Here is a 20,456-nt window from a genome sequence, read left to right on the forward strand (position 1 = left end):
CAGGCCATATTGGGCTTCATTTTTCAAATGTGGGATCCAGTACAAAGAATGGGAGATGGATGGGACACTCTGTGTGTTGAGGCAGTACAGACAGTTTGATCTGGTTTTTCCTGAGACCCATCTCTGAATTATAAGCATATTTCATCATTTTGGGGAGGATATTCCAGTACCAGTCTCATTCTTTGCTTCACTGTTGGCATGAGTTGTATATACCATTTTACAATACCTGTTTGGTGTGTAGAAATCAACCAGGGGTGCAGAACCACTAAAGATTAAACAACATTAAACTGATAAAGGCATTTGAATATTGTCTTGTACTAAGAGTGGCCTTGGGGTCAAACAGATTGAGAACATATTTAATTTCGACTGTAGACACGTCCTGCTTGTAAAGGTGTTAATCTCCTTGTTGTGCGCTTGCGTCACTCTGTCTTTCAGAGCCGACACATGATGTGTATTTAAACCTACATAAAATTAATTTAGGCATTGGGCTTGGACAGACAGATGAAGACTGTGGCTCAAGCATGCAAAAACCTGCTACACATTTAAGCATACTAGGTGTGCATCAAAAGGTTCGTTCTATCCAAAAATGGAAAGTAGTAATCATTTCCTCACCCTCACATCATTCCAAACCTGTATGAATTTCTTCTGTGGAGCATGACACAACACAAGGGTATGTAAACGATGACAGGATTTACATTTTTGGATGAACTATTCTTTTAAATACAAATAATTTGTGGTATCCACTTGCATCTTATGTTAGCGTCTCTATGTTGGGGACACTAGCTCCCTCTTTTGCTGCTTTGATTTGCACAGTGGGTTTTGATCCAGAGGTTCAGTAGCTGGTCGTCTCATTGTGGACATGATCCACTGCAGTGACATTTCAATTGATCTCCATGAAAGGCCTGAGGATGGCGACTGAAGTGCTTCCAGATAAACCTGGGCAGGGTTGAGCAGAGGCCTGGAGCTCTCATAAAGCAGACACAGGGCAAAGGCATAGTAATGCTCGCTGCTGCATGGCAGTGCCCTCCCTCTGGGTCCATTTCGCCAGGACATTTTGTTCTTCTTAAGTGCTGCCAGTCCGTTTGTGTAGGCCCTCCGGTGGGGCATAGCCTGTGTCAGGGTTTGGGAATCCGGACGTAGCTGAGTTTTCACATTGCTAATAGGCCAGGATTTCTGTTGTTCTCTTCAAAAGGTTGTCCGATAGAAGGAAGGTAGGTTAAATGGATGAATTTTGAGTTTTAATCTTGTACTTTTTAAGAAAAGTTCACCTAAAAATGACATTTCTGTCATAATTTGCTTTATTCCAAAGCTGTATGATTTGCTTTCTTCGGTGAAACTCAAATGAGATGTTTTGCAGATTGTCTATTTTTGTGTGAACTTTCTCCTTAAGGGTTTAGGTGTACGGAAGTGTACGTGTTTGTTTGTCTCAGCACATCAATGCACTACAACAGTCTCTGTCTGTGTCCACACTCAGTCACTGCATTCTGTGTCAACCCAATTGTTGCATGACTCTTCTTATTGTAAGAATAAAATCAGAGCCTTTTGACTGTGGAAACATTGAACTGACGCCTACTTTTGAGGTTCTTGTGGCCAGTTGAAGGCCATCAGAAGTTGAAAAGAAAAGATTTTTGATGCTCATAGTAATGATGGTGGTGATGGCCACAATGATGTCAGCATTGTTAAAACCTGGTTACCCAACATAGCTAGTTCTCTCTGAAAAAAGTATTACAATAAATATTCTTCTCTTTATTGATACACAAATTGTGATTAATTTTAAACATGTCTATTGCAGAATGGAGAATTTGGAGAGAAAAAGAGCTTGGCCAAGCCTTTGATGCTTCTCATGCTCTTTCAGCTGTGTGAAAAAAAATAAAAATACATTTGCCCAGCCTCTCTCTCTTTCTCTCTCCCTCTCATTCTTTTAGGACTCAGAGAGAAAGGGTTTCATGAACAAGCTGTATGCCATTCAGGATGTGTGTATCAGTGTACAGAATGCTCTAGATGAAGTGGCCTCCTATGGTGAGAGGATAAAGAAGTAAGTCTCAGCTCTCGCTGCTTGTGTCTGAGCAGACACGTGGGCACCACCGTGCCAACCTCTGTCACATCGCACTCAAACAAACACACACACTTGCTTACACTGCAAAAATCATATTCCTAATCAGTATTTATTTATTTTTTGTCTTGTTTTCCAAACATCCTTGTGTAAGCATCCTTAACATAAGACAAATTTACCTAAAAAGGTAACGACCAAGATTGGGGTCAGTAAGATTTTCGTTTTTAATTTTATTCAGCACACATTAAATTGACAAACGTGATAGTAAAATCATTTATAATGTAATATAGCAGTAACATAGTGATACTGATACTGAAAAATGTTGATTTAAAAAAAAATTTTTTTTTTTTACTTTCTACACATGACATAGTTTCCACAAAAATATTAAGCAGCACAACTGATTTCAATAATAATAATAAAACAAATGATTGTATTACAATGATTTCTTAAGGATCATGTGACACTAAAGACTGGAATAATGACTGGTGGGAATTCAGCATTGCCATCACAGAAATTACATTTTAAAATGTATTAAAATAGAAAATATTATTTTAAATTGTACTAATATTTCACAATATTATACACATTTTTCTGTATTTTTGTATCAGCCGCAAAGAGACTATTTTCAAAAACATTTTAAGAAATCTTAGCGACCTCAGTCGTTTGGAATGGTAATGCATCTTGAATTTAGTTTGTTTTTACCCTGTTAGCAACCTCAATGAAGATCTCACTAGAAAAAGTGCAAAATCAGACAAAAGTATGGATGAAGATAGTCCCTTAATGTAATTACTATAAGTAGTACATAGTATGTACATGGGGAACAGGACTGTACAATAAAGCGCTTTCAAAATTGTTTTATAGGTGTTTTTATAACTATGCTGTTTTGATAGAAAATGTTACTATAGTTGCAATATTTTATAAGGCCCCACTCACATGAAAAAGTGTAATGCCGTGTCTACACCAGGCGTGACCTTTGTTGGGCTGCAACAGCTTGATAGTACAAATGGATTTGGAGCTTTCAGTTTGATGCATCCATTGTAGACACCGTTGTCGGAAGTAGCTCATTTGCATGAAGTAAGTTAAACATTGAATGGGGCATCAGTTTTTTGGAGTGCCGTCATGTTGTGCCGCATCCAGTATAAACACTATCACTGATTATAATGGGTTCTTTTGTATTTTGTTGCGTTGCACCGTTCGCGTCCAGTGTATACACGGTGTAAGTCTGTGTTGAAGAAATAACATGACACTCATCCTTTTCTCTGTTCTCAGTACTTTCAACTGGACTGTGCCTTTCCTCAGCTGGCTGGCCATAGTGGCCCTGTGTGCGGCCACTCTTGTGGTGTACTACATTCCTATCAGATACATCGTTCTGGCCTGGGGTGAGCTATCATCCATTACGCTTACAATCTGTCATGAATGATGAAATAACAAGACTGAGTAGGATGTTACATAAAGCGTGTTTTAGAATTGCAAATAGACTATTGCAGGAGGTCACAGGGTTTAGTGGCAGTTAAAGTTTTCATGCTCCAGGGACTCGCCACCAGAACAGCAGGGAGGACAGTAAACTGCAGAGCTCAGGGCAAACTCACTAGTAGCTAATGCCCCGTGTGTGTTCAGATGTGAGGCTCTACAAGGTCAGAGAGCAGAGCTTCTGTCAGCTCCATAGCAGCTTATTCTTTAAAGTAAAAAGACAAGGGTTTAGAATCTGTGCAGGATCTTATAAGGTCCATCTGAACTGCACTCTGTGAGGCCTGATCACCACTGTTGTTTCAACTTTCAGGGGTCAACAAGTTCACCAAAAAACTGCGAGACCCGTACAGCATCGACAACAATGAGCTGTTGGACTTCCTGTCCCGAGTGCCCTCAGACGTTCAAGTGGTAGGTTAATTCCTTCCGACATTCACCCTGACTTTCTGATGGTTACCCAAAAATTATGACACATGTATGTATTTAGATTTTTGCCAATTCTAAAATTGTCACGTCTCACACCTCTCTACAATACCCATGATTTGAGGGTTCATTTATGTATGTAGCACAGACAGTGCAGGAGGAGTTATGCACTGAAGTTTAAAACTTAGTTTCTATTGGTTTGTTTTAATCCCCATCTCTAAGAATGAGCAACAGTAATAGTGATGCTAGCCTTGGCAAACATAATAAAATAATAACAATGAACTCAAATGGTTCTGCTGTGGGAGAATGTATTTGTGCAGAGTTTTCTGGCTCCCTTTAATTTATGCTTTCCGCTCATGGTAATATGCATAAATGCAGAATCAGGGAATTCTATTCTTGTCATCACAGACAGCCTTGTGACTCATTACCATGGAAAGAGTGCAAGATGTTGACTTTTTAAACAAACTTCACCTAAACTTTTATACCTATAATGGCACTTTATTCTGTGGATATATATATATATATATATATATATATATATATAAAATGCTTATTAATATTTGATTGATTTTACACTTTGTTAATTTGATATTTCTTAAGCTATAAGTATGGTATGTACCAGGGCTTGATTTAACAGATGTCAACTTACTTCTTTTTGTGTTTTGAAGGTCTTGAAAACTTCTTATCATGTCTGCATAATTTTCTTTGTGCTATTGTATATCTTCAAGTATGAAAATCCATCATAGAAAATTATTACACTTCAAAAACTAATCTAATCATTGTTTATTGATTTAAAATGTAATTACTTTTTAAAATTTAACATTTAAAATGTATTAACAATCTCTCAGATGCTGCACTATTTCCATCATGACCAACAATTTGGCCGTAATAATATATATATATTTTTTTATAAGTTAGTGTATGTGATTACCAGGGAGAAAGATTGATATGAAATATGAGATGTGTGAATAATCTTTATTTTTTTGGTGTGTGTGTATCATTCCCAGTCAAATTATGCAAAAAGTAGTTATGATGTATAAAATGGTAGCTATACATTTTTTTTATTTTTTTTATTTACATTTACATTTATTCATTTAGCTGACGCTTTTATCCAAAGCGACTTACAATTGCTATATATGTCAGAGGTCGCACGCCTCTGGAGCAACTAGGGGTTAAGTGTCTTGCTCAGGGACACATTGGTGTCTCACAGTGGATTCGAACCCGGGTCTCTCACACCAAAGGCATGTGTCTTATCCATTGCGCCACCACCATCTGATTTTATTCAGATATGTTTTATGCAGGTAATTTTTTATTTTTTACCACAGAATGTTATCAAACATAATACATCATTTGTGATGTGGTAGAAATGGCAGAATACAATTTTGAAAGGAAAAAACGGTATAATATACTGTGTACACACACACACACACACACACACACACACACACACACACACACACACACACACACACACACACACACACACACACACACACACACACACACACACACACACACACACACACACACACACGCACACACACACACACACACAAATATTAATAAATAAAAAATTAAAAAATATATATACACACACACACACAGTATAATCACATTGTTAACAAAAAAGTAAACAAATATTATTAGTTTATATTAAAATATTAGTTTACTAGTGTTATTGAAGTCCACAAATCTACCTTCTGGATCTTACATCCTGTGGATTTATATATCCATATATCCGTAGTTGAAAAAACACCCAATTATATTCTTATCCCTGTTAGTCTGCACGTGTCTCTCGGTAGATTTATAGACTTCTTGCTGTGTTGTACTGAGTCATGCTTTGTTATTGAGTGTAATGAGTGTAAAGCAGTAATCCTCTCCCGGTCTGCTTCTACATTAACCGTGAGATCTGAGTTATGCGGCCCGCCCCATTGTCCCGTTCTTAATCAACAGCGTTCTGTTCGAGCAGCAAGGTGCTGGCGTTTAACTGCAATTAAAACCTGAGCTCGTAAACACAAGCCTGGCCTGTTATCGTGCTTCCTCTGTGTCGGGATAAACCCTGCGGTGCTGACGGCGGGGGTGACACAGGGCTCTGATCCAGGACCAATCGCTTGCCACATCAGCACAGACACGCTCGCCTTTGATGAGCCCGGGGCGGCCGGCAGGCTTTGATCTCTATAGAGTCGTAATCCCTAGCCCCTGCGTGGCTTTGCATCGGCCATGCAGCTGCAGGTAGCCTGCTCTAAATTAGCACGATGCGGCTAGGTCGCTAAGGTGCGTTTACCCCAAACACCTGGAGCCCAGAAGGTCCCTGCAGGTAGGAGGCCCAGAGGAGACCTGGCTAATGATGTACGGTGAGGTTCACGCTCAGAAGAGCAGGCTGCCGTGGGCTTTCTGTGCCCTGTTACAGCTTTTGATTTAGGACAGTCCAAAAAAGTACTTGAACATCAGCATGATGTGCGGAACGTTCCGCTCTGCATCGCACAACTGCCCGTGGAGGTCCGTTCACCTCTGTTTTCTGGGTTAGAGACAATGGGCGGGGCGGAGGCTGTGCTTCTGTGGGACCTCGGAGACTCAAACAAAGCGCCCCTGCATCGGGGTGTGATCTGCACATGCCCAGGGGCCCGAACGTTCTGCACAAGTGACAAATGGAGGGCTATTTTTGAGGTTCTGATGCGACCTGCGCCTCCCGCACCGTCCCGTGATGAAAGCCCTGCAAGGCCGAGAGAGAGGGCCAGCATTGCCTCTTTTACAGATCATTTGGAGGTGCCTCAGAACAACATGAACTGATGAGCTCCTAATGATTTTTTTTATATAAAGGGCATCTGTGCTGCAGTCTGTGAGTACAGAGTGTCTTTGAATGGGAAATTACAACTCCCACAGCTCAGTGGGTGCATTTCTTTACTCACCTTGTTTGTGTTATTTTGAGTGCACTGCTCGTATAGACCTTATGCACCAGAGAAATAAGCACGCAGCCTTCTTTAGAATTTTGTGTTTGAACTTTCGTTTTTGCGTTAGCTCTGTATATTTCTATGGCATCACTGTTGAAGAGTAATTAGCTGGTGAAGTGGATTTACTTATTGTAGAGTTAACTAAAGTTATTATGAACATTGTAATATTTGAAGTGGATGGCATAACAAATGTAGACCGGGAAGATGAGCGGTTCATTCATAAATCTGTAAGATCTTGCCTTCGTGTTGTGGAAATTCAAACCGGAAGACAGAACACATTGGGCCCTATTTTAACAACCTAAGCGCCATGGTCTAAAACGGCGCAAATGTACTTAGGGCGTGTCCGAATCCACTTTTGCTAGTTTAACGACAGGAAAAATGGTCAGCGCGCCCAGCGCATGGTCTAAAAGGATTATCCCTATTCTCTTAATGAGTAATTTTTGGGCGTAAAGTGCAATCAACCAATCAGAGTCTGATCTCCCATTCCCTTTAAAGGAGAACTCTGTAACTCTAGCGAACTCTAGTCACTTCTTCGCTGATTTTCCCTTTTGTTGTCGCATGTTTTCCCCACGAGCTCCCCCTACAGCTGTGGGGGGGCGTATATTTCACAACACGGTCGTAAAAAACTCACATGCGGCGGCCTCCTCCCCCTCTCTACCGCTGCTCATGTGCGTTTGTTTTGATCGGAGCAAGCCAACTGTATCGCGAGGAGCTATGTCTACCGAGGTGAGTAATCTGGTAATACATCATACATGCGTGTGTGTTTATGTCGAATTGCCGTAAAGCAATTTGTGTTTCGCGCTCGTTCTCGTTCTAGTTCTCGCTTCTCACGAGACTTCCAATTTCACTTTGCCGGGACGGCAGTGCGCAAGTTGCAAGGTTGGTTTTCCGCCTGGGAACGCTGGGGGGAGCGGGGAAAGTCACCAATATCACCAGAACAGGTTGTTTAACCATCCAAATGATTTCTAGACAGTTTTATTAAGTTAAAAAAGTTACCAAGTTCTCCTTTAAAAGCCAGTTGTGCTCGCGCCATGGTGGATTCGCTATTTACATGTCAGAATTTGCAAGTGGAAAGACTGAACACTTCTCCAAAGATGAAACGGATCTGCTCATGTGCGGACCATCTATGGGACAAGCCGGATTCCGTCATATCTTTATGTACACAATAACAATCTTTTACATTGCAATCCTTTTATTTGTAATATTTGCCATGTTTAATATTTGGCATATTTGGCAGGGTGTGCTACTGTACACTCTGTGTGTGTAATAAGCAGAGTGTACGCGCGTTGTGCACCCACCTATAGGCTCATATTAATAATGCACCCTTTAAATAACAAGAAAATACTGCGCCATTGACTTTAGACCAGGTTTTTGTCGGCCAATTTTCAGTCTATTTCAGTTGCCTCAAAATAGCAACGAGCCAACAAGGCGCCTGAACACACCTCGTTTTCAGACCAGCACGCCCATGGGTGCACAAATAGGGGCAAATGTATTTGCTATTTAAACAATGTTGCGCACAACGTGAAGATGATAACTGTGTCGGGCTGAAACTAGCAAAAAACACTTGCGTCGCTCCTGGCGCCACATTGCGCCGGGTGTATGATAGGGCCCTATGGGTGCATGATAGGGCCCTATGGGTGCTGCGCTGAAAAGGGGCGGGGCTACATAAGGTAAATATGCACATGCATTTCGGTAGATACAGATCAGTGACGTGTTGTGGTCTAAAAGGAGGCAAATTCTCCTCTCTGGCTTTGGGTTTCTTTTCTTATCAATGTTAATTAATGTTTCAGGTTCATATGATGTTTAAACAATTACTGGTTTAATGGAACACAGTTTACCAAACTTTTATCAATAAGCATCTTATACTATAATATTAACATATTCATATTAGTATACTATTTTTAAAGGTTATTTCTTACATTTAAATGTTGTTACATGCTTTGCAAATAACAGAAGTTATAAAAACATGAATACAGTAACAATAATGTTTTATTTATTTTATTTGTACTACTTGTTCTTGTTTGTTTATTTATTTTTTATTTTTTTTATTATTATTTATTTTTTAATTATATTAATTGCAATTATTTTATTTTCCATCCATCCATTCTTCAAAACGATTGTCCTATGTAGAGTCACAGGGATGCTGGAGCGTATCCTAGAATCTCGGCTGGGAAACACCCCAGATGGAAGGACAGTCCATCACAGTTTATTTTATTATTCTATTTTACTTTATTTTATTTTATTTATCTCTATTTCTCCATTCACACTCACATCCACACTATACTTCAAAACAGTGAGCTCAAGACCTCCCTCTGAAACTTTATCCGCTGGTGTCGCTGTTGGACACTTCTACTAGATTAGTGGGTTCACACTTGTTGTAATATATTTTTGGACTGTTGATTACTTTCTCCTCCAGATTTTTTTTGGGAAGGCACTGCTGTCCTTTTCTCCTTTTGGAAAATGCCCTCAAAATGGATACATTCATTAAATTACTTTATTAGTTGCCCACGTTGAAGGTGTTGTGAAGATCAGGCAGGTTAAGTGTACACTATACACAAGTGCTGTGTTTATTCTAAGGTTTGTTGTAAATTTTAATACATACCACCTCTGTGCACTGAGCCCATGGCCTTTTAAGTGCACTGCAGGAGACCTGTGATATATCAAACCTGCTGTGAGGTGTGTATTCACTTTGAATTACTCTCCCAGTTTACACACTCTGTTCTTTTCATGTACCCGCCTATAGACCCCTCCGAGAATATCTTTACCTGCTGTGCGTCTGCCTCACTGCTTTAAATAAAGCACATTCTGATATAATGCAATACTTTCTCCCTTAAATGAGGCCAACTGGCATTACCAACTTAAAATTCTCTACCAGGTGTCTAAGACGTGTCCTGTCGCATGCTTTATGGTGCCATTAGCCAATGGAGGAACTGCGTGCGTAACTGGGACGCTAGCAATTAGCACGCCAAGGGCTCCATTATGGCCTATGCAAATGCTGAGATTAAAATGCAGCCGCAGCCGTGCAATTCAGCTCTTAGCCAATTCATCACCTGCGAAGGGCACGCACTTGAGGAGAGAAGAAAAGAGGGCAAACAATAGCAAAATTTGTCTGTTTTCTGAGGACACGGCTATCATTTATGGACACTTTTTGCAATGGCTGATTTTGTCCCCTACACTTTATGGAATAGATTGCAGCAGGCATGTATGTATCCCCTATTGTTAAGCTAATGTTTGCAACTTGTTTGTGTTTAATAATGAGTGGCAATCCAGTGCAAAGATTTATAGTGTTCTTCATTTTTGTTCTTGCACCCCAATCTATAGCTCCACCTCCATCCATCCGTCCGTCCGTCCGTCCGTCCGTCTGTCTATCTATCATCACACCACACACACACACACACACACACACACACACACACACACACACACACACACACACACACACACACACACACACACACACAGGCCAAAAGTGATGTCTGAAGGGGATATTTGTTTTTAATGACCCTACAAGTTCAGTTGAACCATCAAAATATTTTATATTTTTTAAATGTGAGGGAAGAACAAATCACTACTCTTGGTTAAAGTACTTATCTGAAAAAATTCTTTTTGCACAAAAAAAAAGCTACAGGTTTTATTTACTGTTTATTTTGTAAACAGACAAGCAAAAAAAATGCACAGAAAACAAACAAAACAAATCACAGGAATAAGAATACATTGACAACACAATCAATCACTAATATTTCACTGATTCCCTCTTGTTTTTGCATGTGTTCATAATTTATTTGTAAGACAGCCAGCCTTAACCATGTCCGCACATCACATTGTATTATCACGCACATCACATTGTATTAACACACACACACACACACACACACACACACACACACACAAAAACTCCAAGCACAAAGATGTCAATTTTCCTAGGCCAGATTGACTCTTGTTTGACTAACTAGTGTGTTGTGTTTTTATGGGTGGGACACACATACACGCATAATAATAATGTATGGGGCTGCGTACTGTAGCTACAGACCATTCAGAGCCCTTGACCAACGTCGAAAGCACGCATGTGAGTTTCGGAACTGGATCTGGGAGCATTGGAAGAAAGTTACTTGGTCTGATGAGTCCCAGTTTCTTTTACATCACATGGCCTGCTGTGTACGTGTGCGCTGTTTACCTGGGGAAGTGATGGCACCAGGATGCACTGTGGGACGACAATAAGCCAGTGGAGAGAGTCTAATGCTCTGAGCAATATTCTGCCAGAAAACCCTGGGTCCAGCCATTCATGCCAATAATTAATAAGTGCCACCTAAACATTGTTGCAGATTATGTACAGTCCTTCATGTCAACGTTGTTCCCTGATGTAAGTGGCCTCTTTCAGCAGGATAATGCACCCTGCTACACTGCACACATTGTTCAGGAATGGTTTGAGGAACATGATGAAGAGTTCAAGGTGTTGCCCTGGCCTCAAAATTCCCCAAATCTCGATCCAATTGAGCATCTGTTGGATGTGCCAACAAGTTTGATCGGCAGTGGCTCCAACTCGCAACCTACAGGGCTTGAAGGCATACTATCTGTTCTATCTGAAGGCATCATATATTGGTCTTCTGTGCATGTATGTTATGCAGTCATGGCCTAATGGTTAGAGAGTCAGACTGGCAACCCGAAGGTTGTGGGATCAATTCTCAAAACTGGCAGGAAATGACTGAGTTGCCCTTGAGCAAGACAGCAGAAAAGGCTGCCCACTGCGCCGGGTGTGTGTTCATAGATTGCAGTGTGTGTGTGTGTGTGCACTAACCTGGATGGGGAGTGCAGATGACAAATTCTGAGTATGGGTTATCATACTTGGCCTTAATATATGTGTGTGTATATGTATATGTATATATATATTCACACACACACACAAATATGTAACATATATATAATATATATATATATAGTGTTTTAGACATTTACCGCCAGTTTTAGTTTCCTATTTAGAGTATCATTCCTGTGGCTCAAAAAGTAGAGACACTAGCAATGTTAAGGTCATGGGTTTGATTCCCAGGAAAAGTGTGAACTGCTTGTAATATGATCAGATATCCATATCAATAGATTGTTTGTTTATTTATTTAAAACAGTCAAATACCATGTTCAATTATGTGTGCACCCCCTAATTAATATTCATAAGTTAAGCCTTTGGCATTTTTGTGATGCCTCCCACAGCAATTCCCCATCATTTTTCTTGTATCTGAGGAGAGAGCACGTCCTGTTGGTTGTGTAGGTGCTGAAACTTTCCTCAATCGTGCATACTGTATCAAAGGCCTGTCTTTGCTGCACCAGGGGTTTCTATTTAGAGTTTAAACAAGCAATTAGCATGCACCTTACCGTAGGAAAATAAAAAGTTAGGAGAAACTTTCCTCAGTGCCTTTTCCCTCTCTTTTCACCTCGAAAAATTTTTTTTCTCACCAATGGATGAGAGCTTGTCTGTGGGCGTCTCTAAGCCCTTTTTTTTCTCTTCTAGAGGAGCATTTAATGCCCCTAATGCAAGGTTAGGTGTCACTAGAGATGAAGCAGGCAAGATTTCTCTCCTTCTCTATAAACAGCATAGCATAGTATCATTAAAAATGTTCAGCTTTCATTTACTTATTTATATTTGCCTGTCGCCCATGTGGCTTCAAACCCCGATCCACGCTTGGCGGCGGGACGGCATCGCGTACTCTGCTGCGGCAGGTCCCGGGACGGCGCCTGACACCGCTAAACGAAGCGCTCGTGTGTGTGGCGCCCCCTCCACAAGAGCGTACTTCAAAGTGTGTTTTGTAGTGCAACTGTCAACATGGGGGAGCGGAGCGAGGGTGGAGCAGCCTTTGAGCAGCGTAAGGTCTTTACCCATCGTCTCCACGGATGTTCTCTTTGTGCTCGGCACTTGCTCCAAATTGCTATCTCACCGTAGTCACTTTAACCCCCCTCATTCCAACTACTAAAGTTCTTTTCTTTGTATTGTTCCCTTTTTTACTTTCTCCGCGTGCTTCTTTGACTCTAACTAGTGTGGCGTGTTATCTTGGGTGGGACAGCTCTCTGTCATTAAAGCTGCAGTGCTTGTTGCACCATACAGGATGGCATAACTGTCAGCAGTTAAGTGTAATAGAGCCTCTGACGTGCCACACACTCTTTATAGCGCTACTTTTGATTGAGCCTTTATTGTTGTTTGCCTTCGTTTCTTTTCTTCCATTAGATTCACTAATGTCGATCTTCATCGCCTCACCTTGACACGCAAACTTTTGTTTACACGCAGTTCAAGGGAGGCTTCTGAAGTCAGACGCGACCCTGATGTGTTTAAAGTGAATACGAAAATAATGACCCCGTTAGGCTGCAATTTAAAGCGTTCTTTGACGACGACGAATGCCAGGCCTCTCTGAAATCCTCCAGAAATGCTCTAGCTGCAGCTACTGTGTGGACCCTATTGTCAACCCTGAATTATGGTTTTTTTTTTAAGGCTGACTTTAATTGACTTGATTACAGTTTTTAATTGAATTAATTCAGCTATGTGCTGATTAATTCATCTGATTAATTGCATCTACAGTATCAAGCTGATTATGAACTTTGTTGAATGATGGAAGCTGAATAGCCTTGAACTTAATGCAAGTAAAACCAAAGAGATTGTAATAGATTTCCGAAAGAAAATATTGAAGGAGTGGATATTGAAATTGTGAAATCTTACAAATATCTGGGTGTCTACTGAAAAAATAAGTTGGACTGGTGTGATCACAGGAATTACTTGTATAAAGAGGGTCAGAGTCGTATTCACTTGTTGAGACGTTTGAAATCTTTTGGGTTGTGTCGAGTATTGTTAAGGACTTTCTATGACACTGTAGTGGCATCTGTAATTTTTTATGCTGTGGTATGCTGGGGTGGGGGGATTTCTGTGAGGGACAAAAACAGACTTGACTTAAACTGATTGGGAAGGTGTGCTCAGTTATGGGCTGGTCTTTGCCCTCTGTTGATGAAATTGGGCAAGAAAGGATGGTAGGGAAACTGTCCTCCATCATGAAGTATAAATCTCACCCCCTCCATGATACAGTGTACTATGTGTACTGTGTAGTTCATTTAGCAACAGACTTATCTACCCACGTTGCTCAAAAGAGAGATACAGAAGGTCTTTTCTTCCAACTGCCGTGAGATTGTTTAATCAAATGTGATCAAGACTTGTGTTATTTTGTGTCTGATATTGTTACCATCAAGGAGACGTTTTAGACAACCTCGGGTGAGTAAAAATGTGTACCAGATGTCATTTGTGCCAAATAGCATTAGAATTTTAAATGTTGAGAAGATATGAATATGATTAGGGGTGGATATGTATGCATAGATTGTATATGTACATATGGCAATGTTATTGTTTTATATTTTGTATGTATATTGTTATGTTGTGTTCGTGTCCTTGTGTGTGGTGTATAGTGAAGCCAAAGACAAATTTCCACTTGTGGAAAATAAAGGAACTAAACTATACTAAACTAAACTATATGTTGTGCTTGTTGTGGTGCATTTGGGGTCGTTTTTTTACTTTAATTAATGTATTGTATTTTATTTATAGTATGTTGCTGCTGTAACAATTAATGGTCAATTAATTTGATGCTTATCATTTTCCATGCTTACAGTACATTTTACCTTTTTGTCCTGATGAAAATCGGTTAAGAGAAAAGTCATTTGTGGATCACATTCAGCTACTGATGCTGTGTTTGTATGTGGCACAGGCAAACCCAGCCTCACACCTTCAAGATGGATGGCTGTGAGATGGACACACTCCACAGTGTAGGTGGTGACTGATGTTTCTGTTGAGTTGGCAGTACATGGACCACATTTCTTAGGGAATGATGTCAGTCAGTTTGAGGGCCAGATCTGAGGGAAAACCAGTGATCTGTCTGTTTTGCTCAGAGGCACTTGACTGTCTTGCTATGGTGACTGTGAATGTTGAGCTGGTATATCTTCCCTTCCTGCTCTGTTTCAAAACCTAGTGAGCATCCTCGTTACTTAGATAGGCAGCTATGCACAGTTGTTATCGAAATTATTCAACCCCCATTGCAAATCAGGTTTATTGGCAAAATGAACAGACTTTTAGCTGTTTGCAATTAACAAATCAAACAAAAGTAATTGAAATAGATCAACACAACAAATGTTTCAAGTGGTTTCCCCAAATTCAACTGAAAATGCAAATTTTAATGACTTCTGCCTTCTCAAAATTATTCAACCCCTTCATGGCAAGCAGCTTTAGTACTTTGGTAGAACACCCTTTTGCTGTAATGACCTTCTGCAAACGAAATGTATAACCAGACACCAGATTCTGGCAGCGTTTCTGAGAAATCTTAGCCCATTCCTCTTGAGCAATGGCCTCCAGTTCAGTAATATTCTTGGGTTTGCGTGCTGCAACTGCCTTCTTCAAATCCCACCAGAGAGTTTCTATGGGGTTCAAGTCAGGTGACTGTAATGGCCTCTGTAGAATCTCCTAGGATGTCTTCTGCAACCAAGCCTTGGTGGAATATGAGGTATGTTTGGGATCATTGTCCTGTTGGATGTCCAATGATGCCCAAGCTTCAGCTTCTTCACTGACGGCATGACATTTTTTCCTTCCTTATACTTCAATGAATCCATCAGGTTTCCAGTGCTAAAGGATGCAAAGCAGCCCCAGAGCATCACCGAACACCACCATGCTTAACTTTAGGGAGTGTTTTTTTTTCTGCATATGCTTCATAGGGCCGAAAAGTTCCAGTTTTGTTTCATCGCTCCACAGAGCAGAATCCCCAAACTTCTGTGCCTTATTTATATGATTTTGAGCAAATTGGAGCCGACTTTTCTTGTGCTTTTTGGTCAGTAGCATGGAGTTCTAGCATGTGTATAGTATGCGCCTTTCTGGGCAAGCTGAAACCTCAGTGCATGTTGCCACCAAGTCTTGCTGCAGGTCTTTTGCAGTCACTCAAGGGCTTTTCTGAATCTGCCTTCTCGGAAATCAGGTTGGAGCCGTTGATAGCTTCCTTTTCCTGTCCTGTCCAAGTAGTGTAAACGCAAACAGTGTCACTAGGAACATTTAGTGCTTTCGCTATTTTTTTAAATATATTTTTTGTGAAGTGTGAAGATATCTATTCAGGGGCTTGAATAATTTTGAGACTGCGGAAGTCATTAAAAGTTGCATTTTCAGTTGAATTTGGGGAAACCACTTGAAACATTTGTTGTGTTGAGCTATTTTAATTACTCTTGTTTGATTTGTTCATTGCAAACAGCTGAAAGTCTGCAAATTATGCCAATAAACCTGCTTTTGTAATGGGGGTTGAATAATTTTGATTACAACTGTAGGTTGCAACTCTTTGTCATTCAAATAGTGCATGGGAGGCTCTATTCTGAAATGATACAATGCAAGCAATGTGAAATCAACATCTGTATACTGAAATATACATAAATATACATAGCACCCACATTTTGGGCTAAGTAGTAAATTAATTATAAATCAAAGTTTTTAATAAAACAATTTTTAAACTTTTTAATACTGAATGAAATGCACTACTGTACACACAAATATATCCATAATTATAATTCAATGATAGCAAATACACAAAATAGTAAACATGTGTAAAATTATAGGATTTTTTTCTTTCTCTCTTTTAGACTTACAATTCACAATATTGTTCAAAAGTTTAGGGTTGGTAACATATATTAATGTTTTGGAAAAAAAGTTCCTTATTTTCACCAAGGCTGCATTTATTTAAGAAAAATTCATTAAAACAGTAAAATTGCACAATATTATTGCAATTTAAAATAACTTGATTAAGCTGAATTTTCAGAATCATTACTCCAGTCTTCAGTGTCACATGATCCTTCAGAAATCCTTCTAATATGCTGATTTGCTGCTCAAGAAACATTTCTTATTAATATTAAGCATCTAAACTGTTTTCAACTTTGATAAATTATCAATGTTGAAAACAGTTGTGCTGCTTAATACTTTTGTGTAAACTGTGATAAAATTTTTTTTAGGATTCTTTGATGAATAGAAAGTTCAAAAGAACAGCATTTATTTGATATGGAAATGTTTTGTAACATTATAAAAGTTCTCACTTTTGCACAATTTAATGCATCATTGCAGAAAAAAAGTATTGATTTCTTAAAAAAATTAAAAAATAAATCTTACTAACCCCTTACTAAATCCCTATATATAGGATTAATTCTTTTCTGAGCTTGTGCAATGGGCAATTCTGGGAGCATCACTAACATGTGATCTGTCTAAATTATAACCAATACAGTGTATTTCAGTCATATGTGACTGTGAGGATGTAGAATGCCAGTAACTGGTTAACTTGTGGGCTTCTGTGTGACAGCACAGCTCTGCTCTCCAGCGCCACATCACTAAAGCTTCTCATCCTCACCACTATCCCCAGCTATCAATCCGCCCACCTGACCATGTCCATGTGTGTGTGCTTGTGTGTTTCAACAGGTGCAGTACCGAGAGCTGAAAGTGGACCCCAGTCCCAGCCCAAACAAAAGAAAGAAAAATAACCTTGGATAGCTCGTCTCCTCGCACGGACGCTCTCCCAACGCCAAGGAAAAGTAGAGGACTGACCGGCAACCAGCCTCTTTCTGTCTTTCACTTTTTTTCTCTCTGTTTTAGCTGCGGCGTGGAGACTTAAAGAGCGCAGTCAGAGTGAAAACTGGACCATTGTTAATTACCATCCGTCCTTTTTTGGGTTTATTTTTTTGTGGCGAGAAGAGCGGCAAAAGCTCTTGACCCCTTTTAGAGTCAAACAGTCTGGGTTATTTGTCAGCTCTTGCCACTGGCCAGACAGCTCTAAAAGCCAAGGTGTCCTTTCACGGCAGCAAAGGGAGCCGTTCTAACCACAAATAGCAGGATCAGCTGATAATACGCCCACCTGTGCCGACACACCTCGCCTTTACAGAAGGGAAAACGACGCTGGTTAAGTTGCAGTTTGCACCCTACAATTTGCACGCCGCAGTAACTGCCATATCTAAAGCTATCCTCAGCTGTCGAGCAGCAGTTATCAGAGTCGACAGCTGAGCCTGTTATGGTCCGATTTATGGCTGTAACTAAAGTGCTCATGGAGACAACTAAAAAAAAGAAAGTCATGCCAGTGAGGTTTGCGGTATCTTTACTTTGTTTTGATGTTCTTTTAATGGTATGAATGATGCATGCTGGGATTGTTTATTGTAAACCTTCTTTGACCAATAGTAGCCATGGCAGTGTCAGCGTTAGCCTTGTCCTCGTAGTGGGGATTGAGAGTTTACGTACCCTTGCTTTATTCCTTTGCTCCCATAACGCAACGCAGTGCCACTACGCTAATAAAGATGTCAGTCTGGGCCAGAGAATGGTGACCGAGTGGAGAGAGAGAGAGAGAGAGAGAGGCACGTTCTCATTTGAATGCAACTTCCTCGGTCAACTCTGCCACCGCACCTGCAGCCACCCCGTCCCGTTCCGTCCGCCCGACCTCCTGCAGCCACTCAAACTTTGATCTTCAACTCTCAAGGCTGAGCGTGCACGCCTGTTTTACAGAGGAAAAGAAATCTTTCGAAAAATCCCGAACTTGAAGGGCGAATGTCTGTGTGTGTTTTCATTGCTGTGGATTGGCTGCTTGACAAGAAGTCGATAGCGTGTGACAGGCTGCTTTAGGGCCTCGGGGGGTACCGGAGGGCAGAGGTTTACTGACGCCGCTGTGGAGAAAGAGGACGACGCGGGCTGCTTTTTCGGTGCTCCTCCTGTCATTCCTCTCTGTCATTTCCTCCCCTTCATCCATCCGCTTGCGAGGGAGGTCACGGACGGGTCCGCGGGGTGCTCTTGAGGGACCTCGGCGTAGCGAGCGATGAAAAGATCACAGCACAGGCTACATCAGAAAGGACACTAGCCTCATCCCTCTGCCTCCCTCCTGACTTCTCATTTGCCATATCGCATCTATCATATGGAAACACCATTGATTTGTTGGAGGGAATTCCATTACAAAGACAACACAATCCCCACTGAGCAGGACACGGACGGTACTTCAGTGACTCGCGCTCTAAAAACACAACACAGATGATCTGAACTGCAGAAAGGATAGTTTTCTAAGCCTGAATGTGTTTCTGTGAACTGTACGTGTTGATTGGAGTTGATCAATGGGTTTATTGTGAATGGATTTTGCATCCCAAAAGCTTTTCGTTTTGTAAAAGTGCACATGCTGTGTTTGCAAGCAAACCAAAGTGGATCTTTTTTTGGAAATGATATATATATATATATACAGTACTGTGCAAAAGTCTTAAGCACGTTAGTATTTTCACAAACAAAACAAAAGCTTTTTACGTTATTTATATCTTTTGCTATAGTGTGTCAGTAGGAAATATCACTTTAGATTTCCAACATTTCTTTTTTCATTAATTGTAATAATCCAGTGAGATTTTTGTATGAAGGAGTCTGGCAACATCTTCGAGTTTGTCTGTGATTACATGAAGAATCTGAAAAAACTGAAACAGATTAAATCCAGAAGAACTGTGGCAACGTCTTCAAGACGCTTGAAGAAACCTGCAAAGCTACAGTGCTGTGAAGTTTTAGGCACTAGGTTTTAGGTAAAAATGCTGTAATGTAAGGATGCTTTTAAAAATAATGTCATAATATAAGTTAATTGATAAATCAAATCTATTTAACTAAATCAAATCAATATTTGGTGTGAACACCCTTTGCGTTTAAAACAGATTTTGTCCTAGGTGCACTTACACATCGTTTTTCAGGTCGGTTTCTTCAAGCATCTTGGAGACGTTACTGCAGTTCTTCTGGATTTAATCTGTCTCCGTTTTTTTCAGTTTCTTCATGTAATCTCCAGGATGGTGAGATCAGATCTCCCTGTGGATCTTACCGGCTGTTGTCAGACTCCTTGTGCACACACAAATCTCACTGGATTATTACAATTAATGGAAAAGTAATGTTTGGAAATGTAAACTGATATTTCCTACTGACACACTACAGCTAAATATATAAATAACTGGCTTAAAACCATTTTTTTTGTGTGTGTGAAAATACTAACATGCCTATATATAGATATATAGATATATATAGAGAGTGAGAGCTATGTAGAATGTAACCTCCATTAACTGAAAAAATAAAGGCACTTTCATTTATACCAGATTTTTAAAATTATTTATTTGGCATAAATCTTTTTTTATTTTTTTTGTAAATATTCTTGTAAAAAAAGAAAGAAAAAAAAGAATATATGTGGTCAAATGTTTATGAAATTGTAATGTGTGTCTGTGTGGAGATTTAAAACCTGTTGCCTGTGATGTCATACTGCTCCCTGTGACTGGCTGAAACAGTTGACAGAATTGACAAAATTGAAACTCAAATATGGACAATATTGAAAATGAAAAATTACAATGAATGGACAATGAATAATTACAATAATTTATGTATATTACTTTTAAAGATGTTTTGTTTCTTATATATATATATATATATATATATATATATATATATATATATATATATATATATATATATATATATATAATTATTGCTTGCTTTCATCAATAAAAAAAATATTCTCCAAGCATGTAAACAAGGATGTGTA

General features: G+C 39.8%; 1 protein-coding gene across 7 annotated transcripts in view; it reads left to right on the top strand.

Annotated features, from left to right (window-relative positions):
• Positions 1-20,263, top strand: part of mctp1a (multiple C2 domains, transmembrane 1a) — a 201,090-nt gene extending 180,827 nt beyond the window's left edge. For all 7 annotated transcript variants that reach the window (XM_082170002.1, XM_082170003.1, XM_082170004.1 and 4 more), the window contains 4 exons: positions 1,926-2,035; positions 3,323-3,432; positions 3,834-3,931; positions 17,348-20,263. In XM_082170002.1, coding sequence (XP_082026128.1) covers positions 1,926-2,035; positions 3,323-3,432; positions 3,834-3,931; positions 17,348-17,419 — 390 coding nt within the window. In that variant the 3' untranslated portion in view covers positions 17,420-20,263. The remainder of the gene's footprint in view (positions 1-1,925; positions 2,036-3,322; positions 3,433-3,833; positions 3,932-17,347) is intronic.
• Positions 20,264-20,456: the final 193 nt, after the last annotated feature.

The sequence above is a fragment of the Leuciscus leuciscus genome (assembly GCF_965113295.1).
Source record: "Leuciscus leuciscus genome assembly, chromosome: 5".
NCBI lineage: Eukaryota > Metazoa > Chordata > Actinopteri > Cypriniformes > Leuciscidae > Leuciscus > Leuciscus leuciscus.